The 23,746-nt window shown below is 43.3% G+C and overlaps 1 protein-coding gene across 3 annotated transcripts in view; it reads left to right on the forward strand.

Annotated features, from left to right (window-relative positions):
* ANAPC1 (anaphase promoting complex subunit 1) overlaps positions 1-23,746 on the forward strand; it is a 93,035-nt gene that overhangs the window by 15,086 nt on the left and 54,203 nt on the right. For all 3 annotated transcript variants that reach the window (XM_090053110.1, XM_090053127.1, XM_090053119.1), the window contains exons 10-18: positions 2,756-2,965; positions 6,352-6,447; positions 6,897-6,987; positions 7,108-7,173; positions 8,162-8,299; positions 9,811-9,951; positions 10,640-10,700; positions 11,511-11,698; positions 18,827-18,901. In XM_090053110.1, coding sequence (XP_089909236.1) covers positions 2,756-2,965; positions 6,352-6,447; positions 6,897-6,987; positions 7,108-7,173; positions 8,162-8,299; positions 9,811-9,951; positions 10,640-10,700; positions 11,511-11,698; positions 18,827-18,901 — 1,066 coding nt within the window. The remainder of the gene's footprint in view (positions 1-2,755; positions 2,966-6,351; positions 6,448-6,896; positions 6,988-7,107; positions 7,174-8,161; positions 8,300-9,810; positions 9,952-10,639; positions 10,701-11,510; positions 11,699-18,826; positions 18,902-23,746) is intronic.

Consider the following 23,746-nt stretch of genomic DNA (forward strand, 5'->3'; position numbering starts at 1 on the left):
GACAAGCCTGACCCTATCTGCTGCGAGTCGTAAGGCCGAGCCCATCCCTGTCCCCTGTGAACGGTGCTGGGCTTGGCGCCGGGCTGGTGCAGCAGGGCTCGGTGCTCGGCAGTGCTGCTCACAGCATATGGGGCCGGGTTTCATGCTGAGCTGTCACGGCACAGGCAGTAGTACTCTTGGAATGGGGGCATGCCAGCTGAGTGCTGAGCCCGGCCCTGTCTGCCACATATACAGGATGGGGCCAGGCTTGATGCTCAGCTAGTGCATCTCCATCCCTTGCGAGTGGCACTGCCTGGGCTACGCCAGCCATGCACCAAGCTTGGCCCCGTCCGCTGCAAGCACTGCTGCCAAGCCTGGCATCACTTGCAGGGGACAGGACTGGGCTCAGTACTTGGCTGGCATGGCCCCATTCCCTGCAAGCGATGCTGGACTTGGTGCTTAGCTAGCATGGCCCAGGCAGCGCTGCTATGGATCAGGTTTCCTTGCTTGTTCTCTTTCTGACCCCATGATTTGCATTTCTTTCTTCCTGTTAGCAAACTTCAGCAAGATGAATGAAATGTGCCCCTGCCCAGACTATCTGCAGCCTGGTGGCTGGCTCACACTTCTGGGAGATAGGAGGCATGGGCCACTAGGCTGTTAGGCCAGCAGTTGGTGGTATCAGCACAATCTACACCCCCAGAGTCAAAAGGGGTGGATGTTCAGAGAAATCTCTGCTCAGTGTTTCTTACTGGCTCACTCAAGTGTCTCCCCACTTAATGTTCTATATTAGCATGTTGTGACCCAAAAGTAGGTTGCAAGAATATATGAAAGGATCACAAACAAACTTTAAAAGTGGATTTTCCTTTAAAGGCGAAAAATGTGGGGAACTGTGGCTTTTCTCTTGCAGGCTGGCAGAGTTCCAGCCTGCAGGGGACTGCTTGGGGGGCCCCCCATACACTACACACATCCCACCCTGCCCCGCACACCAGCTGGCTGGGGGGCGGGGGTAGTGGGTTGGGAGTGAGGGGCTCTGGGTCATCATGACTGGTCATCAATGTCTACAAATGGGCCCTGGTACCAAAAAGATTGAGAACCACTGCTCTTTATAAACCTTTTGAGGCACCAGGTGCTCCCCATTCCATGTTTAAGGATCCTAAACCCTGCCAACACCTGACTGCTTGATTACCCTCCTGGGGCAAGGCGTACCTAGCATGCCTAAAATATAAATCCAGGAGACCTGTGAGACTGATCAGGATCTGCCATTACTAGTTTGTCCAGGATTATGAAGTCTGGTGCTGGAGTCCATTCTGTCATATTTTCACTTAACAGCAAGGCTTTTCTCAAAGGAGGAAAACAAATGTCAAAGTATAAAGATAGAATATAATTCTCTGGTGAATTAATGTCACCATGGTTGGTAGGATATTTGCAAATAAAGAAAAATTGTGGAGTTTTTTTTGTTGTTTTTCCTCTTGCCTTTAAATGTGATGAAGACCAAACTTTCAACACCCTCCCCCCCAACAAAAATATTAACAGTTGACTGCTTCCTAGATGTCTGCTGCTCAGTCCTCTGAGCTCTACTGGTGTGAAAAGTGTCAGGGTTTTTCCATCTTGTGAATCATCTTGGCTTGCTCATATACCTGTACAGCCCCCTTGCATTCAGGTATAACTGCCAGGAATTGAGCAAACAGTTCTGTTGGTGGGTGCTGTAAGTTGTATTGGCTTAACTTGATTGAAATACAGTTAAACTACTAATTTTCCACTAGTTCCTGGCACAAATAGATATTCTGAATATGGAAGTGCCATTGTAAATTTGCTTTTTGGAGCCGGACAGCATGATAAGGAGAGAGATCTTGTATAGCACTGCAGCCTTTGTTGGTGCAAACTGCTGTGGGCCCCACAACTTGCACATTGCCCTCCTTTGCAGTCTGGCTGTTGTGGCTGCTGTGTGCCTGTGGTAAGGTTAGTCACAGAATGTGGAATATACTGCCATCTCAGGGTGGCAGTTCATTTCTTCCTTGTTTTCATTGGTGCTTGTTTTTAATTGCACGATTTGTTCCCATATCTTATTTTCCTGTGCATTTTTATTTAGATAGTTTTTCACAGTCATCCTCTAAGCTGTTCTGCTTATTTTGCATTTGACTTTATAAGGAGTTATAGTGTGTTTACATGTCCTTGACAGCACTCTGTGGGCTTTGGTACAGTGTGAGGGTGCTCTGGATAATGTATCTGATCATGAGATAATTCCATACCCATGTTGGCAGATATTTTGTGGCACCTTTTTGGAGGAAAGCCTCTGCCTTCTCAACTGCCAACCCTGTTGTTTTCTACTCTGATGTCTTCCTTAAGAAATTGGAGCACTTTATCTTTTCTTTGAATCTGGCCTTGGAGAAGTCCTGTTTGGCAAGGGTAAGGAATGTCACATGTGATATAGTGCAAGACAGAAATGTAAGTGTAAATGCAGAATAAATATTTTATTCATTGGACAGGCTGGGGACAGGCTTTCACAAAACAGGATTGGACATTTTAGAACGGGGTTTTTCCCTCTTTTTGAACCTTGCTATAGGCCAGTGCCAAACTACTTCCAAATGAGTCAATGTGTTCCTGTGCCAGGACTGTAATATGAGCAATAGGACTCTCGTTGAATTAGTTATTCTGAGAAAAGTGCTAATGTATAAACATCTGGCTCACTTTTTAGAAAGAGATTCTTTACATGTTTGAACTGCCTGCCTGACTCCGTAACCTACTTTTCAGTAATATTTCATGTCTTGGTTTGTAGCCGTTCTCACTCCCCTGCATTAGGGGTGCACTCTTTCTCAGGAGTGCAGAGATTCAACTTTTCCAGTAATACCCAGTCACCGAAGAGGCAAAATATTAGCCATTCACCAAACAACACTTCTAATGACTCCTTCATTGTACCAGAAACTGAGTCAATTGTTCCAGAGCTGTGTATAGATCACCTGTGGACAGAGACCATCATGAACGTGAGGTATGAAGTCTTATGTTTCAGTTGGAGAAGTTCTAGATATCCCCTTATCAGGCTAAAGTAAAACTCTGGTTGTTGTTTCAAGCTTTTAACTTGTTCTTTCATTTTAAAACAGAAATGCCTACACTTTTCACTTCAAAAGGCTATTTTCAGGGGTGTTGTTAGGACCTTAAGGCAATGGTGGTTGTGTACTACGTTGCCGCTGAATATGTCACCTGCTAAAAGGGAGCAAACACAGGACATAAACCCTTAACCTCTTACACTTGACCAAAGGCCTGCATCAGTCATCTCAGAGCTGTAGCAATCTAAGATCTTTACCTTATCCAACCACTAGTGGGGGCACTGAACTCTTCACTATACATGTTTATTTCCCATGCTGCTGGCTAAGAAGTGTATCTCAAGTGTCAGAGGAGCACTACGAACAAGGCCGTGTTACAGGCCATGGTTGTCCTAAGTGAAGCCATGTTTTAGTATCCACTGCAGACATATTCTTCTGTAGGGTCCTCACCTGTAATATCTTCCTCTTGTCATGTGAAGACAGTCTCTTTTCTAGCATTCTGCCCTCAGGTCATGAAACTAGGAGAGGAAGCTGCCAGTGTTGCAGGTACCCAAATCAGAGATGTTGATTTAGCTGTGTGGGACATTGGTATGAGGGCCCTGTACTAGGGTGTAATTGGCAAACATTTTAATCCAACCCTCATTACAGCTGAAATCCCTTGATAGACTATCCTTTTACCATAACATCCTTTGACTGGCTCATCAGTAGTAGAATCTAGGACCTTTGAATTGGAAGGTCAACACTTATTGCCTTGGCTTACAGGTCCTGGGTTCCAGTCCTGGGACATAAGGCTGACCCAGGAAACTTGTTACGGTGTGATAGAATGCGAGCCAGTCCTGCCTGCTGTCAAGTATGTCTCAAGTTTTATCACATGTTGTTAGTGCCTCGCCATGGTTGTAACCCTGTGCCTTTTGTTGTTGTTTTGCTTCTGGTGTTTACAGCACCTGCCAGTTGTTATCCTCTCTAAATTTTATTGCTATGCTGCTCTTCCTCTCCTGGATCTTGGATGGAGATGCTGAACACAGGAATTTGCTAACATCACAAAAGTATCATGAGAGCAGCACTGTGCACCACCATCTGCTGTACTCTGCATAATACTGAGTGAGAGATGTGAGGGCAGCAGTAGGCAGGCTTTTCTGGCTGCAGGCTGAAATGATCTACCTCAGGCCAGTGGCAGGTGGGTGTTGGACCCACTCACAGACGTCCTTAACCCTCTTAACCCCTTGCTTCTTCCTGAGGCAGCATGGAGAAAGCAGCTGCAGCTAAAGCCCCCTGCTACTGAATGCCACTGAAACCACATGTCTGTGAGTTATAGGTTGCCAATCCCTGCCTAAGAGGGCAGGGTGGATTTGATTTAAATCATATTGATTTAAATCACTGGTCAGGAATCTTCGATTTAATCTTTGTTTTCTACAAAAGGTCCATTTTTATTGTTTGAGATAACCTTCATTAAAATATTCCCAAACGGTCTCTTTTATAGCCTGGCAAACCTGCTGCCATGATAAGTTTTCCCTTCTGCCATATCATTCCCTCACTAGATCTCAAATCAGTGAAGAAGCTATACTCAGAAACTTATCCCTCAAGACTTCTGGAATAGTCTGCTCAAAATGTTTCTCTTTGGTTTCTAATGTTTCTCTTTTGTTACTATTGCCTTCTTGCATTTACCTCCAGACCCCTCCTTGCCCAGACCTATTCCACCCCCAACAATCCTCTCTTCATTTAACTTCTTGAAACTTTGCACTTTTAGAGAGAGGTAAGGGCTTGACTCTGTGTACACAAACTTGCAGAGAGACAAGAGGGCTCATGGGTAGGTAATCAGATCTGTTATCTCTCATCTCCATATACTGTTAACAAGGATGTTATTTCTGGAGACACAAATCAACAGTTTGAGAACTGAAACTAAGTATTGCAGAGATGCTTAATGGGATTTTCTAGACTGAGCACTGAGTCCCATTGCGTAGAGTGGTTTTCTTTAATCTTTACTAATCTAGAGAGGAGCCTCTGTAAACCTCAATAAGATTTGGCCCCTAATATAATCCATAGCCTGTTGTGACTTTATTTATAACCTTTTCTAAAAAGGTTCCATGAATATATTGTCTAAAATAGTATACAATTAGAAATTATAATCCCTATTCCATGATGATATCTTTAAGCGCTAACATATCTTAAATTAAAATTATATATGTTTATTTTTTAAAGCATCTTAACAAAAAAATTCAGAAAATATGTTTAAATTAAAAAAATCAGATTTAAATAAAATCATTGATTTTTTTTTTTTTTTTTTTTTTTAATATATCCACCCTGTAAGGGGGTAATAGTGTGTGTATATCTTAAACATGCATCAGTATCACATCAGCTGACCAGAATATTCTCAGTCTATGAATCTTTGCTTTCTTCCCTTCCGTGGAAGGAGTTCATATATTTTTGTAGGGTAAAACAATATGATGCAGTGCAGGTCTAGATCCCATGCTTTAGCAAAATCCTTTTATGTATTTTCTTTTTTTTTTCTTTTTTTGTGGTGTTATCTGTATCATTTGGGTAGGGATACCACACACTTACAGGTTTTGAATGTAGTTAGTGACTAGGAGCATGAGTTTACTTTCTGTGAGAAGTGCTCACTGCCAGTATCATAGGTGACTTCTGAGAATTTGTTCTATTGCAGCAGCAGTTGCATTTATAGTTAGTAGGATCTGGTTTAAATCCCAATTTCACATTTTTTCATGAAAATCACAAAATTAAGTGATGTTCATGAAAAATGCAATTTGTAATGACCAGACAGCTTTCCTCCCTCCTCTAAACTCCTTAACTTGACTGGCATTTATATTGCCACATATTTACAGTTGTTTAACCAGTTTGATTCCAAATGAAGTTGGTGCCACTCACCTTGGTTTTCAGATGCTAATGCTGTTAAGTGGCTGACATCAAAATGAGCCACGGGAGCAGAGAGAGTACCTTGCAGATAGGTACTCACCTTTGGTGAGGACACCAGCCTTTGAGCATACATGACTTGGAGGTAGATTTCCAAACTAGAGCAGTAAAATTTTAGGATTAAACACGACAATAGGGGACAAAGCCATTCAGACTGTGGTGCTGGCCTGTATAGTGCATACTCAGAGGGTCAAGAATTTAGGAGCATGAAGATAGGAAAATGTATTCCTAGAACTGTGATGTGTATTAGGGTGGGCACTCGAGTAATCTATTGCACTGCTTGACTGAAGCCCTCTCTTCCACACAACTCAGCTTACTTCAAGATTCTTGTACATTTATGTTTCTGGTAGAATGGTAAGCCAGAATGCTATACAAATTGTTGCTTCTGTTTCAATATTGACAGAGAGAAGAATTCCCAGGCTTCAAAAGTGTTTATTACAACTGACCTCTGTGGGCAAAAGTTCTTATGTTTTTTAGTGGATTCGCAGCTCCAGTTACGGTAATCATATGCTTTGAAATATAAATACGTGCTAAAGCATGCAGAAATAGTAGCTCAGACCTGGTATTGTATGGGTATATTCTGTCATTAGTGAAGTCTGTCCAATTAGTGTGGTACATGTATGTCTGTCTAGCTGAAATGCTCTCTTGCAGATGTTTACATCTATAACATATGTAGTATTGGCCACACAAATAAAAGTAAGATATGTTTTAAAAAAAGTATTATATTGATGCTTTTCCTACCCCTAGAAAAACTTTGAATACTTTGGCAAAGATTAAGAAATTAATATCAACTAGCAGGGAAAGGAGTTACGAATACTGTAACAAACATAATTGGTTCTCCTACAGCATTGTTTTAATATTCTGCCCTTTTTAATAACAAATACTGAAAGTTCCTGTATGTAGTGTTTTTGATTGACTTTTTCTTTTTTTTCCTTTCCAAATACATAGCTGTGTAAAATTTCAAGAGAGCAATGATAAGTCGCAGTTGATCTTTGGTTCTGTTACCAGTATACAGGCAAAGGATGCAGCTCCAGTGGAGGTAAGCATGTGTGTGTGTTTACCATGAAAAGTTGGCGTGTTTTTTCATCTTCAGTGTCTAAATATAGTTTGCTCAGATAGATAATCTATAACATGTAACATACATGCTTGATATTTACAGGGTATTGACACGTTGTTGGTTCTGGAAGGTAGTGGAAACCTGGTGCTGTATACTGGAGTAGTACGGGTATGTAACATAATGTCCTCAAATTCAGATTCTTAGTATCTCAACGTAGACACTTGGAATTTAACTGTACCAAAAGGGACAAGTATAACTGTTATTGCCTAATGTGTTTCAAGTGGAGGAAACTACTAAAATAATTACCCCAGTCTTGGTCATTGTAGGGGACCTCTTATTTGAGACTTCTTTAGGCATATGTTTGGGCCTTTCACTGAAATTCAGCTCGTTGCTGGAACTGCAGCCTGATTTGCCATGTGCAGTGCTCTTAAGATAGTCACTGACACCTCAGGGAACAATAAAAACGTAGAACCATAGAAAAATAGGGTTGGAAATGTTGTTTGCATTTTATTTTGCTTGTGTCATATTTTTATTATTTTAACTCACTTTTTACTTAAGAATCAAAAGAATCCTTTAAGATATGAAGAACAAACAGAATTTCTTCACAATAAGAGACTTTGACACTTCTTTAGGGTGTTCCAGTGGCCATAAATGTCAAATCATGTCGCATTACGAAGAACAGTTGTTGTGGTGATCATTCTTGGTAGCACGTTTATAATTTAAAAATGTCTATACCTATTTATAATTATGTGGGGAGATGTACAATTGGATTTTGCTTAATTTTGGAAACCTCATAACTTAGGGTTTTTTCCCTAGATATCTTTATAACTTTTGAAAACAGAAGTTTGTCACTAAAACTGTGCCAGAACTTTAAGGAGATGCCAGTGTGTAGCAGTCTTCAGGCATGTTAAGGTATTCCTGGAGCAGAATTGGAATGTTTGTCGGAATTTTAAAAAGGGAAATTTAAAATAGAAAAGCAGTCCTATTGTTAGGGGTTTTAAGGTCAATATTTATGTGTTTTCTCAAACCTTTTCTTCTGTGTTTATTACCTTATTGGTATCTTGAAAATATATGAATGTATGCATAAGCATGCTTTTCAGAGGAGTTTATATATTAAAGTTACCTATTTCTTTACCTACCCATTGCTCATATAAAGGTAGGGAAGGTCTTCATTCCTGGACTGCCAGCTCCATCACTGACAATGTCAAACCAAATGCCTCGGCCGAGCACTCCATTGGATAGCGTCAGTACTCCTTCCAAGCCTTTGAATAAGCACCTGGCACCCTTGGATGAGGTAAGAGGAGCAAGAGCTACCCTTTTATTAAAAAGCTTGTATTGGATAGTATTCAAAGTGCTTGTATCAGTGAGAAATTATCTATGTTTACTGCTCTATTTTATAAAACCAAATTCTGTAATTAAAGTTGTCCTGGTTCAAGGAGAGAAAATTTAGGCAAATTGCAGTAGAAAATTGTATTATTTGGCTAGTATCTTTTTATTCTGGAAAAACTGATAACAAAAATATTTTTTGTAATACTGTCTGTCTGAGGATATTAGAACACCTCTGAGGTGGGTATGGGGAGGATTACCTGCCTTTTACTGGTAGGGAAGCAAAAGTGCAGCGATATATTGTAGTATGCGGTAGGGTCACATGAAGCAGGCACTGTCAGAGGGCTGTTGGGAAGGACCGGCATTAAGCTAATAAGTCAGGACAAACAGCAGAGATGCTGTATGATTTGTCAGAAAAAATCTATGCTCTATTGAACCTTGAACTGTCATCATGAAAGGTGGCTTTGCATCCGCAAGACTGGAACAAGCAATCTTTCTTCTTGCTGTGTACCTCTGCTTTCTGTTTTTGAAAGTCAGAATGAAGAAAATAAGATTTTTTCCTGAGTTATGGCCTGCATAAAGCAGACCCAGAGTCTAATCTTCAGCTGACTTGCCCTCCCTTTCATGCTTACCGAAAGCTGAAACCCTAGCTGCTGTGTAGGTAGATCTGTGATTTTGGAAAGATCTAAAGAGTCTCCAGGGCTGTGAAACAGGAGCAGCAAACAAACAGCAAAATGTCCCTAAGAAAAGTTAGCTTTATTAGTGGAACATCAAAACTATTAAACAGGAGAATCAATTGTTAGCACCTGTAGAGTGAAGAACAATGAGCCCATTAAGTTAATTGGCGCTCTCAGCTGCCTGAAAAGTAATGCCACAGCTGCTGCACTGTGTAGCAGGAATAAAAGCAGGGTGCTTCTATCTGGGCTAATACATATATTCCAATTTTGGCGGGAAAGGTGCATGTTGTATATGAGAAGGTAAGGTAGATTCATAGAAAGGTAGATTCATAGATTGCGAGGCTGGAAGGGACCTCACAAAATCATTAGGTCCAGCCCCCTGCACCAGGCAGAAAAGACAGCTGTAACCTTCCAATCTCCCCTTGAAGATTTCCAGAGTAGGCGATTGTGCCACCCCTGGAGAGAGCTTATACCATTGTCTGGACGCCTGGCTGTGAAGAAGTTTTTCCTAATGTTGAGCCTGAAACAGTTTTCCAGGAGTTTATGACCATTAATCCTGGTTTTCCCCAAGGGTGTCCTGGTGAACAGTTGTTCAGCCCTTGATGTACTCCCCTGATGATTGTCCTTTTGTTTGTGATTTTTTTTTTTTTTAATATTGAAGATGGGCCTCCCAAACAATGGATGAGCACTGATAGTTTAGAAATGTGAGAAAATAATTTTAAAACTGCAAATAATTTTTAATCTAATAGTCAGCACCTGCATAATGTTTACTGTTAATATGGACTGTTTTATCCCTTTGCAGGGAGTACTGTTGTCACCAGTTCCAGAGCTCAGGGATTCTTCCAAACTTCATGAGTCCTCTTATATTGATGATTGTACTTTCCAGCAGCTTGGAACATTCATTCATTCTGTGAGAGATCCTGTCCACAACCGAGTAACTCTAGTAGGTGTTGCCCTGAGATTTTTTCAGAAATGAGTCATGTAAAGCAAAATGATAAATCCACCTTATTTTTTTTTCTGTCTTGTAAACCCCCTACAGGAAACCACAGCCAGGTGTTATTTTGTTTGTCTAGGCTGAGTAAACAACCTTTCCCTTGTAGAAAAGTCCTGTTTTATACAGCTACCCTTTATTGCTTTAATACAGTAAAAGCTCTGTTTTCCAGCACCTTACAAGCCAGCATGCTCCACTAAGCGGCATGCCGGCTTGTAAGATAAAGTGAAACTGGAAGTGCCTACTGTGGCACTTCTGGTTTTTCCAAGGCCCCATGGCTCAGGGCAAAGCAGCCTGTGCTGCCGAGCCCCTGCATGGCCTGGAGGGTCCCTGCGGGAGGGGTGGTTATGCTGTGGGAGGGGTGGAGGGACACCCCAGACACCGCGTGAGAAGCAGCAGCTGGGGCTGCTCAATTAACCAGCATATTTTGTTATTGGGCATCCCCCATTCCCGGGATATGCCAGATAACAGAGCTTTTACTGTATCTTCATTATGACAATGGCTCTCCCACTGACTTCTCCTGGGAAACATACAGCTATTTACTATGATGAATTTTAATGTACTACATAGTCTGAATAGGTGGAATTAAATCTATACATTAAGATATCCTTCAGCATTTGACTTCTTTACATTTTTGTAGGAACTCAGCAATAATACAACAGTTAGGATTGCCATTCCTGAAATTGCCACCTCAGAACTAGGTAAGATACAGAATCCAACAGATAAGACATTGTCAAAGTCAAAAACTTTCATATGCTTTGTTTAGGGGAGTGGTTTTTAAACATTCTAAAGTAACATAACCCTTTTCATGTCTCTTCTGCTAGAGAACCCCTGCCCCTACCCCTGGCTCTGTGTAACCTGATGTACAGCCAGGTAACCTAGTCAAACAATAGCAACATGCTGCCTCCTGCACCACTAGCCCCAGTTTCATTTCAGAACCCTGGTGACCTGTCACAGATCCCCAGGGTTCTCTGGAGCACAATCTGAAAACTACTGGCTTAGGGTAACAAGTGGGCTACCAAAATGCAAAACCCAGTTTTATAGGCTAAGGGATCAGCTACAACCTTGCTGATTTGTCTAGCAATTTTCTGCAACCTCTAACATGTGTGTCCTGTTCTTTAAAAATGTGCATGCATTTTTTTAGGCTATTTTGTTCCATAATATTATGCATAGTTTTACTTAAAAAGTAAAAGCAAAAGAGGTTTGATCTGTTAACTCAGACAAATATTGGTTTTAGGAATGAGAGAAAAGGGATGCCTTTTTACAAAGTTTTCAGCATCCTGTAACTGAAAGCAGTTTCTGATTGCTTTGAACAGCAACTCATATTTTTCTTTTCACTGAAAAGTTAGCATGGAACATTTTCAGCAGACTAGCAGATCGAAATTGACAGAGTAACAAGAATGTCAAAAGTAGAACTTATTAAGAATGGGTTTTCAGCAGCAATTATAGGGCCAGGATTGCAGCTCTGTACTACAGAAAAAATAGCACAGAAATGCTTCTTCTCCAAACAGTGAAAAGATGTTTGCAAGGAATTAAGTCCATCCTGCCCAAAGAGATAGCTGTGCAAATGCTTGTTAAGTGGTATAATGCCTATAATGCTCCAGGAGGACCAAGTTATCACTCGGAGTGGAATTTATTCGTAACATGTCTCATGAATATGATGGGTTACAATACGGACAGATTAGCATGGACACGAAATGTAAGTAAATATATATCTTCGCTTTCTTTTTTAAACTTGTATTGATATTAAATAATTTGCATAACAATATTACAGAGTTCAAGGAGTCTGTCTACACAAGTTTGGTTCAACAATAGAAGTGTCTTAATCTGTTAAATACCAAGGTTCCATTGAATTTATTTTATAACTTTTCCAGATTTCAGTATCTTCCTTTTTTAACAGTTAATCTTTTTCTTCTATTTAGGGTATCTTGAAATTTTGAAATATGCCTATAGCCATATCTAGGTTCCATATGAACAATTGTCCATTAAGATGGCATTCTCCCTTTAACCACTGATAGATACTTTTAAAGTGTAATTGTAAATTAGTTTATATTCAGGACTTTTGTGATTGAAGAGGCAGGTCACATTTTGTATTTCTTTTTCCTAAGTGCAAAAGTAAGGGTGTAGGCAAGAGGTGGGCAATTATTTTCGCTGGAGGGCTGCTTAATGAGTTTTGGTGAGCTGTTGAGGGCCACAACAGTAGCCCTGTCTCTTGACAAGTGCCCTGCCCCCACGCACCACCTTCGGACTAGAAGTCCTGCACCCTAACCTGTGACTTTTGCCATCAAAAATCCCTTCCCTTGCCCCCCAGAAGTACTCTTTTGGGGGGGTGTTGCCATCTTGGAACCGGAAAAATATAAGTCATACACTAATAGTCAAACATCTGCTATAACGTATTTCAATTTTATTCCAAAAAATATTTTTTCCTGATTTGTGTGTTTGCATAGTGTATATAGAGGTAATTGCATAATAGCTCAAACTAGTCTTACTCTTGTACGTTGTGTGTTGGGATGTATGTGGGGGAATGTGTGGGCTGTAATTGGGGGGGGGGTTGTGCATATGGTGGGGTTTGGGTGTGCATGTAGGTAGGTGTGTGTGGGGATGGGTTGAGAGGGGGTGGGGCTGTGTATGTGGGAGGTTTCTGGGCACAGTGTGGGGTTTGTGGGGTGTAAGGGAGAGTGGGGAGGTGTGGGGACCCCCCCCACACACCCTCATCATGGCACAGCCCCTGCCGTGGGCAGGGGCAGCAGCAGCAGGCATTGGGGCCTCAGGGTGTTTGGCTTGTGCAGGCTCTGCCACCAGGTGGTGAGTGGCTCCAGCTAGTTTCAGGACCTGCATGTGGCGGCAAGGAGCAGAGCCAGGCTAGCCTACCTCTGTCGTGTGGGGTTCATGTGCATCTTCCAGGATTTGTGTGCCACTAGTGGGGGATGGAGCCAGCTGCCTTCCCCATTCCCTGCCATCACTCTGCCAGAAGTGGCAGGGAGCCCTGCTTCCTAAAGGAGTTCTGCGAGTTGCATGTGTCAGGAGGGAGCGGGGATGGCAGCCGGCTCTATCGTGTGGGGCTTCCCCTCCGTGGCACAGAGTCATAGGAGCTGTGCATGAGCCCTGATGGAGGCAGGCTGATCTGGAGCCCTCTGCTGCTCAGCGTCTGCTCTGAGGGCCTGCCACCTGCTTCTGCTGCTGCTGGTGGCAGGGGCTGTGCACCATGTAGAAGCGTGGGGGGCAGCCCACATCCCTCCCACCCTCACTCACACCCTACAAGCCCCACTCATACCCACATCCTGCCTACCCGAGCTCAATGCTTCTGCTGCCCTGCTGGGCACAGGCCCCTGGCTCCGCAGTCCCACCAGCCCCAGCCTTGTGCTCTGCACTCCTGTCCAGCTGCAGCTTCCCTACCTGCTGCCCGGAGTGAGCACTGCAGCAGAAACAAAAGGAGAAGCTGCTGGAGGCTGTGGAAACCAAGTGGGTCTCCTGGCAGCTGCAGCAGCCCCATCTGGAAGCTGTGTGTACTGGCCAGGGCTGGGACCCTCCCATGCAGGAGGGTGGGAGCAAAGTGCATGGGTTTGGCAGGGTACAGTTAATTCATGGGCTCCTGTGGGCTGGATGAAATTGCCTGGTGGGCTGGATCTGGCCTATGGGCTGTATTTTGCCTGCTCTTGGTCTAAGCAGGCACAGCTCTGGTGTGCTGTGTTTTGGTTTTTTTAAATAGAGCGGGCAGACTATGTAAACACCTACTGTAGTGTAACTTACTTGAATGTGATCGAGAATTATCTCAGGAAAAAACTGTTGTGTGTCATCTGTCCAGCAGCTTGTTTTGGGGTACATTTTTCCAAAAGTAAACAAGCTATTACCTACTTCCCCACCACCTCGTGGCAACACAGTGTAATAGCTACCTAGTCATGGCGTCAGCAACACTACAGGAACCATGGGCGGAAATTAACCAGCTCAGTCGGGACAAGTCAGCCCGTCTGACGTGACTGTTACCATCACCACTTCTGCCTGCCACACAGTGATGGCTGCATGTCCCTGCCACCTGGCACCATGCAGGAGGAGCCCCCTACCACTGGAACACCACAGAAATCATTTCCTAAAGGACTGGCATGGCAGTGTTGGCAGCAAAGACACTTTTTTTCTTCATTGCTATTGCATCTGCAAAGTGTTGTTCTGGCAGAACTGTTCTGGGTGTTGAATGGTCTGGTCCCAGAAACTAAGTCTATATCAGTCCACTGTGGCGAATTTGCCACCTACTTTGCCAATAAAATTGCCTCCATCTGGCATAGCTTGAGGACCATCACTTTTGTTGCTTAGTCAGAGTTTGGGGTTGAGAGAGCCTGGTCTTTTCCTGTTTATATGGATTGTTTTAAATTGCTACCACCCACCAATGTGGTGGATGTGCTTGGAGGGCTGAGGGCAGGCAGTCAGCTGTGAAATGGACCAATGCCCATCCTGACTTGTAAAAGCTAGCCAAGGTAGACTTGGGCCACTGCTGACAGGGCTTGTCAATGCCTCTCTTCAGGAAAGTAGGATTCCAGATGCTTTTAAGTCTTCTATTGTTCAGGCCCTGTTCCAGAAGCTGTCACTTGATGATGACTTCCCATCTGGTTGTTGCCCTGTCTCCAGCCTGCTTTTCTTCGGGTTCATTTGCATGTCACTGGTTTCCTGGACTCCTGTCCTGGATATAGCACAGTGACTGCACTCTTGTACTTGGTCAATGATCTTCGCATTGAGCTCAACCAGGGGAATTGTGCCCTGCTGATATCTTTCAGTCTTTCAGTGGCCTTTGATACAGTTGACTATGAGGTGCTGATAAAGTGTTTACATGACCTGGTGAGTATTTGTGGGACAGCTCTAAATTGGTTCCATTTTTTCCTAGCAGGGAGGTCCCAGAGGGTTGTCATGAGTTGAGTGTTCAACATCGCCTTGGGATCTTTTCTGTCATGTCCTCTAGGGCTCTGTTTTGTTAAACCTCCTGTTTAATGTGTATATCAGGCTGCTGGGTGAGACTTTGCAGAGGTTTGGAGTGACATGCTATCAAAATCCTGATGACACCTCTGCTTCTCTTTTGACGCTGGTCCTGCAATCCCAGTCCTTTCCCAGTGCCTGGCTGCAGTTGGTGGCTGGATATGGATAAATTAATGGAAACTGAATCCGGACAAGGCAGTTATGGGCTGACCATGTGATTTATGGACACGTATCATTGATGGGATTCAGTCTCCCTTTGTAACTCAGGTCTGCAGCCTTGGGGTGGTACTGGATCCTCTACTGCACTTGGATCTTCAAGTGGTGGCTGTGACTAGGAGCATTCCTCATCAACTCCATCTGGTGAGAAGGCTGCAACCCTTTCTTTTGGACTCTGATCTGGCCACCATCATCCATATCTTTGTAACCTCAAGGCTAAACTACTGCAATGCACTCTACTTACAGCTGGCCTTGACAACTTTCTGGAAGCTGCAGCTGGTACAGAACATGGTGGCTCTCCTTCTGACGGGGATGGGCTGCCAGGACCGCATAACTCCAATCCCCTAATTTCTGCACTGGTCCCCAGTAGCTTTCTGGGTGCAATTTAAGGTGCTGGTTTTGACCAAGAAGTTGACCGAGAAGGCTGTAAATAGCCCATGTTCCTAGAGGGCCACCTTCTCCCTTATGCCCTATTACAATCCCTAAGGTCAGCTGAGAGCAACCTCCTACAAATATCATCAGTATGCCAAGTTTGTATGGTGAAAACGTGTGGGAACTTTTTCTTGGCAGTTGTTCCTCTGATCTGGCGATCTGGAACTCTCCCTCCCTCTGGAAGCCTGCTGGGGAGCCCAATCTTAGACATCTTTTGGAAACACTACAAGACCTTTCTTTTTGGGCAGGTGTTTAGCAGCCAAAGCAAAGCCAGGATTTTTGTTAGTGGATCTGAGCTTTATTTTGTTTTGTTGTGTTATTTTGCTGTATTTATCCTAGTTGCCCTTAAGTTGTTCTGTTTCTCTTGCTGTAAACCTCCCTGAGTCTTTGCTGGGAAAGGCAGCATCTAAATCATGTAAGTAAATACATAAATACATAGAAGCTCTAGCTTCATGGGCTGGTTAGAGTGGATCCAGGCTCTAGGTTGCTGACCCCGACCTACTGTTTGCAGTCACTTATGCAGAACATGTCTGCTTACACTAAATCTGAATTTAATTTATAATAGTCTATAAAAAAACAGAGATGTGGGTTTTCCAGAAAATTTTGAATCAGAAACTTTTCCAATGCCCTAAATAGTGTCATCTGATTCAGCATAGCATGTTTATTTGACTTATATTTAGTAAACAAAACTTAAAAAGTACCCCCATGTTAATGTTATGTCCCAATAATCACAAGTATTTGAAATGAAGTATTTGATTAGGAAAAAAATTTAAATACAGCAAACTTAATGTGGTTTAGATGTTATATTCAAAGCTTTATGTGGAAGAATTATTTTTATTGGAATATTTGTAAAAATGTAAAGGCAATACACATTAGCGTGTACTTCCCTTACATTGTTTATTTAAATTTAAGGGGAAGAAAATGAAGGCACTGAAAACTTGTCACTAATTTTGGCTCACCCAAAGAACTGTGTGTGATATGCCGTGGTTGTCCAGTCATTTATTTCAACAGAGTTTAACTTTCTTCCACTGAGGCCATTGCGGCATCTCCAGTTTCACTGTCACTATCTGTAGAATCACTTGCATTACTTATTAGTTCCATTTCAGAATCAGATTGAGGTCACTCTGGTTCAGAACTACTTGAACCACATTCTCTTTCATTAAAGGATGATTTTACCAATGAGTCTATGGGCAAGGGCAGCTTATCACACTGCATCTTCTTCACTAATTGCGCTTCTGACTAATTCTCCAGAAGCAAGAGATTTTGAGACATAGAAACAAGTTTAGCGCTGCGTTCTTTTGTTCTATTCCTGTTTTTTGTCTCGAGTGAGCTGCAAGCCTTCCATTTCCATTCACAAGAAGCTGCTGTTGGTGGAATGCTTAGGATTCTCAGAGCAATCCTGGACAACAGCCAGGTGTTACAGTATCCCTTCCACCATGTGAGAGGAGACATATATATTTTCTGCTGCCTGCCAAATGATGTGTGTGCTCCAAAGTTTTTCTTTTGCCCGGTACTCGGCAATGTCTGTCATCACAGCTATTTTGTCGCTGTTGGGGACATTTTTAGCTATTTCCATAATTGTATGGAGAGCTGTAGATAATTTATCTTCTGTTCAATGTTGTCCTCTGTGTTGAGGATCCAAAAGTTTTGCTGCCAGATGAACTGGATGAGAGCAAAACTCCAATCTCTAGTAAACATTTGTTTGACTTCTTTTTTGGATAGAGGTGAAGAAGGCAAAGGCTCAATTAGATTTTCATTTAGTTGTCTGAATATCTCTGAAATATTTGAAAGGTTTGGTGTGTCTCCTTCAAGTTTCTTGATAGCCACTGAAACTGGTAGTAGCAAATTGAATGTTCCTTGAACTTGGAACGCAGAACACATCGTTGTCGAGAATCTGCTTCCAGATTTTCACAGGAATAATCTGGCATGCTATGTCATCTATTGAAGCACACTGCAAACAGTTCTTTGTGCACAGCAAACTATGTAAACATTTTGTAGCTGAGCCCCATCTAGTTTCTCCTGGTAATTAAAAGTGCTCTGTTCTTCCCTTGCTTCTCTTTCTGTAATTTCTTCAAAGCCTGATTAGCAACATGATGATTGTTGAATACCTTCACAGTCACTTTGCTGTTTGCCAATATTGTCTTCATTGTAGTCACACTTATTATGTCCTTTGCCAGAAGAGTCAACCCCTGAGCAAGACAGCCAGATACTATTAAATGAGGATACTTTGTCTTTAATATTTGTCATGCAGCTTTCACGTTACTTGCATTATCAGTTGCAAGGGCTTGTACCCTGGAGGGACCCGCACTTTCGATCTCTTCACTCAGTAATTTGGCTATGTACTTACCTGTATGATGAGAAGATTTGGTAGCAATTGCTTTCAGGTGTTGCTAACATAATGTTCAATAAAGGATTTCCTTGTATATCAGTCCATCCATCTGATATCAGAGTCAGTGATTCTGCTTGACCAGTCCTTTGAATAACCATTGTTTGAACTCTGTTATACCCTCTATCTAAGAGAGAATGTGATAAATAATAACATGAAGAAGAAGTGGCAGGGAGCTTGCTTCCCCCCTCCCTGCCAGAAAGAACACTGTGCCTCTCAGCTTGCTGTTCAGTTGCCCTGGGACTGCAGAGCTGAAGGGCATTATAGCCTGGCCTCTGCCATCAGCCAGAGCACTACATTTGCTCTGCTGGGTTGAAATAGTTAACTATTTATCTATTATGTAATTATATATTGTTAAGCCTAAACCACTTAGGTGGTTAGTGCAAGCAGAAAAGCAGGATACAAATATTTTAAATAAATAAATAATAGTCCAGAGTTGCATTAACAACTTTTACAATTATAATGTTTTAAAACAATGTAGATGCTAATCTATACTGTGTGGTGTTTAACATATTAATTTGTTTCCTTACATAGGATTCCTGAAGTAGACTTTTATCAGATGATGTGGTTCCACCACTTCATTTCTCTATAAGCTTTCTGTATATGGGTTGTATTCTTTCAGGACCATTTCTACATGTTATTAAATGTTTCCTCATTTTTGTAGCATTGTTAGCATACTCCTGCCTGCAACATGTTGCTAAATAGTAACTTAATTTTGGTGGAAATATTGATTAACCTTAGTTCTTGTTAGGGTTTCATTTATGTGATTTCATGATTTTTCAAAATAATTATTGAAATTATTGAATTTTTTTCAAATTTTGTTTCTTTCAGCTTGATTTTGAAGGATCCCTTTCCCCAGTTATTGCTCCTAAGAAGGCCAGACCTTCAGAGATAGGATCTGATGAGGTAAGAGATGCTTTTATTTTTAATAAATGATAACTTTGTTGTCCATTCTTTTCTTCATGAATAAAGTATCATATTTACTTGATTATATGACAGCCCTAAAAAAAGATGAGCCCCTAATAGTTTAGATTTTAACTTTCAAATTTGTTATAATTATAAATTATTGGAGGTTTGCCTTGAATCTGAATTTGTCCCCCCTCCCACTGCTACAGCAGGGAAAATAAATCTGGGGGTCAGTTAGCCCCTTTCCTTACCCTCTTGTCCACCACACCAATTTCTTCCTCCAGTACCTTCCCTCTCCTCCTTATTGTCAGACCCTGATTTGAGCACATATGATAGCACTGACCTTGAAATAAACATAATTTATCACGTAGGTGAATTACCACCCTTAGACTTAGTTCATCCAGGATTAATGCATTTTACCTTTTTTTGAAAATGCTACACATTTTAGCACAGGTATTTGATAATTACACTTTTAAGCAGCACTTTTGCACCTACTAATATAGAGTACAAACATGATATTAACCCAAAGCCAAAGTGAGGCCAGCAGTGCTGGCTTTGGCCCCCTGCTCTGTCCCCTTCATCCCCACAGTCGTGGCCCCCCACTCTGCCACGCCTCTGCCACCTCCTGTCCAGAATGCTCTTGGACAACTGTTTTTTTCAGTCAGCATTGTGATTGGGTGCCAAAACAACCAATCAGTGTGAATGAAGCATTACGGACAGACAAAAGCTTTTACTATATTAGAATTCTGAATACTGTATTTTCTTGTATATACCTCACACTTTTCCTACCAAAATGAGGTGGGAAAATTGGGGTTTGCATTACATGTGAGGAAAAGGGCTCCCTACAAGTCTGGAAATTTGTGGGGGAGGGAAAGACCGGTAGCAGTATTAATTGCTGCAGCTCCCTAAACCTCCCTCTCCCTCTCACCAAATTTTCAGACCCACTGGGGACCCCCCCCCCCCCCCAAGCATACATTGGATTGGGGCAGTGCACAGGGTTCGCCTTCAGTGCAGCACATGGCTCCAGAGCCTGCATATGGCCCTGGAACCAATGCACAGGGGTGGACCCAGCACACAACTCCAGGTTCAGCATGCTGCATCAGGCTCTGCCTCACATTCTGACTTCTCATACTTATCTGTGCTCCAAGGTAAGATTTTTTTTTTTTTGTCCTGCCCAGGGCCGTCCAAAATATAGAGAACATGTTATAGGTAAGAAAATATGGTATTTAACCCACATTTTCCTTGTTGTTATTTAAGACTATTATTACTTATCCTGCCCTCTGTGGAAACAAAAAAGAATAGTTTTTATAGACACAGTATTTGAAGGCTATTATCAAACATCTCCCCTAAGTCTTCTTCTCACCACCTTGTTAGCTGCACTGTGTTTGGTTAAAGAGCTTGGACTGAAACTTATGGTTTCCCAGAACCAGGAACAGAGAGTATTTACATCTACAGTCCTTAGCTACTTTCTTAATATTCAGACATCACCCAAACATGTTCTTTGAGTCTTCTAGCACAGATAGGGAGCAAGCGTTCTGTCTGTATAGAACAGTTTGCAAGAGCTAGGGCCCAGTGAGTGACATTCAGAAAGGTTTAGGGCAGAAGGTAGTGACTTTGCAGACCAGTTCAGAGAGTAAATTTTACACTTAGAAACAAAAGGGCTTTTATCTGGCAGTGGTGGTAAGTAGAATGATAGATGGGTGACTGACGTGATGAGAAACTAGGTCAGAAACCTGGAGGTGCTGAGGCAATTAAAGTAAGTAAAAAGTGGAGGCAGAGAAGTAAGAAATTGCACACTGCAAGCTCTGAGTTTTGCACTAACTGTCTTTAAATGTACTTTTGCAATACAGATAGTGTGGGTTTTTTTAATGCTGCTGTATGTTTTGTAGTATTACAATGTGATATTATATAGGGCAAACCATAGGAACTAAAGAATTTTTGATATATAGAGCCTGAACTTCTAGATTTTAATCTCATATTAAATCTACAAGAAAAATCCAAGGAAATAAGTCAGGTGGGTCCCACTATCCCAATATACTAGGAGAACTGATAACTTCTTCAAACACTGCTAGTTATAATTGGATTTCTGTCATCTATTCTGGTGTTATATATCTGTTTGCAGTATTGCTGTAATTTTAAGAATCAGTATTGCATTATGTATTTTATGTTGATCTTTTCTTGAAATAGAACCCAACTGCTTATAGATCCATAGCTTGTAAGGGACTGGAAGGGACCTTGCAATATCATCAGGTCTAGCCCCCCTCTGAAGTAGACAGGAAAGACAACTGGGGTCAGGTAACTATAGCAAGGTGACCATCCAGTCTCCTCTTGAAGATTTCCAGAGTAGGTGATTGCACCACTTCTGGAGGGAGCTTATTCCACAGTCTGGACACCCTAACTGTGAAAAGGTTTTTCCTAGTGTTAAACCTGAAACAGTTTTCCAGGAGTTTTTGGCCATTACTCCTGGTTTTTGCCAAGGGTACCCTGGTGAATAATAGTTTAATAGTTTCTAGGGCCGGAAGGGACCTGAGTAGATCATCTAGTCCGACCCCCTGCCATGGCAGGAAACAATACTGGGGTCAAACAACCCCAGCAAGCTGTTCATCCAACCTCCTCTTAAAAACCCCCAGGGTAGGAGCCAGGACCACCTCTCTTGGAAGTTGGTTCCAGATCCTAGCCGCCCTGACTGTGAAGTAGTGCTTCCTGATATCTAGCCTAAACCTGCCCTCTGCCAGCTTGTGACCATTATTCCTGGTCACTCCTGGCAGTGCACGGGGGAACAGGGATTCCCCCAATGCCCGCTGATCCCCCCTGATTAGTTTATAACAGGCCACTAGATCTCCCCTCAGCCTTCTCTTGTGGAGGCTGAACAGATTCAGGTCCCGTAGCCTCTCCTCATAGGGCCTGCCCTGCTGTCCCCTGATCATGTGAGTGGCCCTCCTCTGGACCCTCGATGCTGTCCACATCCCTCTTGAAGTGCGGCGCCCAGAACTGGAAACAGTACTCCAGTTGCGGCCTGACCAGTGCCGCATAGAGGGGGAGGATCACCTCTTTGGACCTGCTTGAGATGCATCTGTGGATGCATGACAAGGTGCGGTTGGCCTTCCTAACTGCCTCCCCACACTGCCGGCCCATGTTCATCTTGGAGTCAATTATGACTCCAAGATCCTTTTCCACCTCCGTGCTGACAAGAGGGGAGTTCCCCAACCTGTAGGTATGGTGCCGGTTGTTCCTCCCCAGGTGCATCACCTTGTACTTGTCTGTGTTGAATCCCATCCTATTCACATCCGCCCACCCTTGTAGCCTGTCTAGGTCTGATTGTAGCCTGATGCTGCCTTCTAGTGTGCCCACATCCCCCCACATCTTAGTGTCATCAGCAAATTTGTACAGGGTGCTTTTTACTCCCTCATCCAAATCACTGATGAAGATTTTGAACAGTGCGGGCCCGAGGACTGAGCCCTGCGGAACCCCACTGCCCACGTCCTTCCAGGCTGAGAAGGACCCATCCACTACCACCCTCTGGGTGCGGCCCTCCAGCCAGTTGGCGACCCATTTGACTGTGTGGGTGTCGACACCGCAGTCCCCCAGTTTCTTAATGAGAACGGGGTGAGAGACAGTGTCGAATGCCTTCCGGAAGTCCAGGAAGACTATGTTTACTGGTACCCCTGCGTCTAATGATCTGGTAACCTGATCGTAGAAGGCCACCAGGTTGGTCTGACAGGACTTGCCACTGATGAACCCGTGTTGGTTGCCCCTAAGCATGCAGTCCCCTGCTGGCCCCTCATGGGTGTGTGCCAGCATAATTCTCTCAAACAGCTTGCCCAGGATCGAGGTAAGACTAACTGGCCTATAGTTTCCTGGGTCCTCCTTCCTCCCCTTTTTGAAGATGGGAACCACGTTGGCCCTCTTCCAGTCCTCTGGCACCACACCAGAGCACCACGAGTGCTCATAGAGCCGTGCCAGGGGTACTGCAATGACCTCGGCCAATTCCTTAAGGACTCTAGGGTGGAGATCGTCCGGGCCGGCTCACTTGAATACGTCCAACCCCTCCAGAAGCTCCCTAACTAGTTCCTCACTAACCCTTGGCCCAGGTGTGCCTCCCCTGGGGCCTGAGGGGGGCCCAGCAGGGAGGTGGCTGTTCTGGTCCCTACTTAGGAAGACAGAGGCAAAGAAATCGTTAAACGTGTTAGCTTTGTCATCTTGCGTGACGACCAAATTTCCCAATGCGTCCTGCGAGGGCCCCACGTTACCCGGGACCTTCTTTTTGCCCCCTGTGTATTTAAGAAAGGACTTCTTATTGTCCTTAATCTGAGAAGCTAGTCCTAATTCCATCTTTGCCTTGGCCTTCCTAACTGCCCCCCTACAACTCCGAGTGACTGCAGAATAGTTATCCCTGGTGATGACCCCTTCCTTCCATTGGGTATACGCCTCCTTTTTAGCAAGGAGACAGTCTCGGATGCTTTTGGTGAGCCATGGAGGCTTGTGTGCTGTCCTGCTCCCTTTGATCCTCATTGGGATTACCTTCCTTTGGGCTTGGAGGATCGCCCCCTTAAGGAGCAACCACTCGCCTTGGACATCTGGCTCCCCTCCCCTCTGGGACCTCAGCGCATCCCCAACTATCCTCCTTAGGTCGCTGAAGTTTGCCCTTCTAAAGTCTAGGGCTGCTGTTCACTGAGCCCTTGATATATTCCCCTAAGGTAGTGGTAAGCTGTTACCAAGTCCCCTCTCAGCCTTTTCTTTTTTAGGCTGAAGAGGCCCAAGTCCCTCAGCCGTTCCTCGTATGGCTCACCTTGCAAGTCTCTGATCATATGGGCGGCTCTTTTCTGGACTCTCTCTAGGTTTTCC

This window comes from Crocodylus siamensis, chromosome 1, assembly GCF_052110815.1.
Source record: "Crocodylus siamensis isolate JL-2025a chromosome 1, ASM5211081v1, whole genome shotgun sequence".
NCBI classification, from domain to species: Eukaryota; Metazoa; Chordata; order Crocodylia; family Crocodylidae; genus Crocodylus; species Crocodylus siamensis.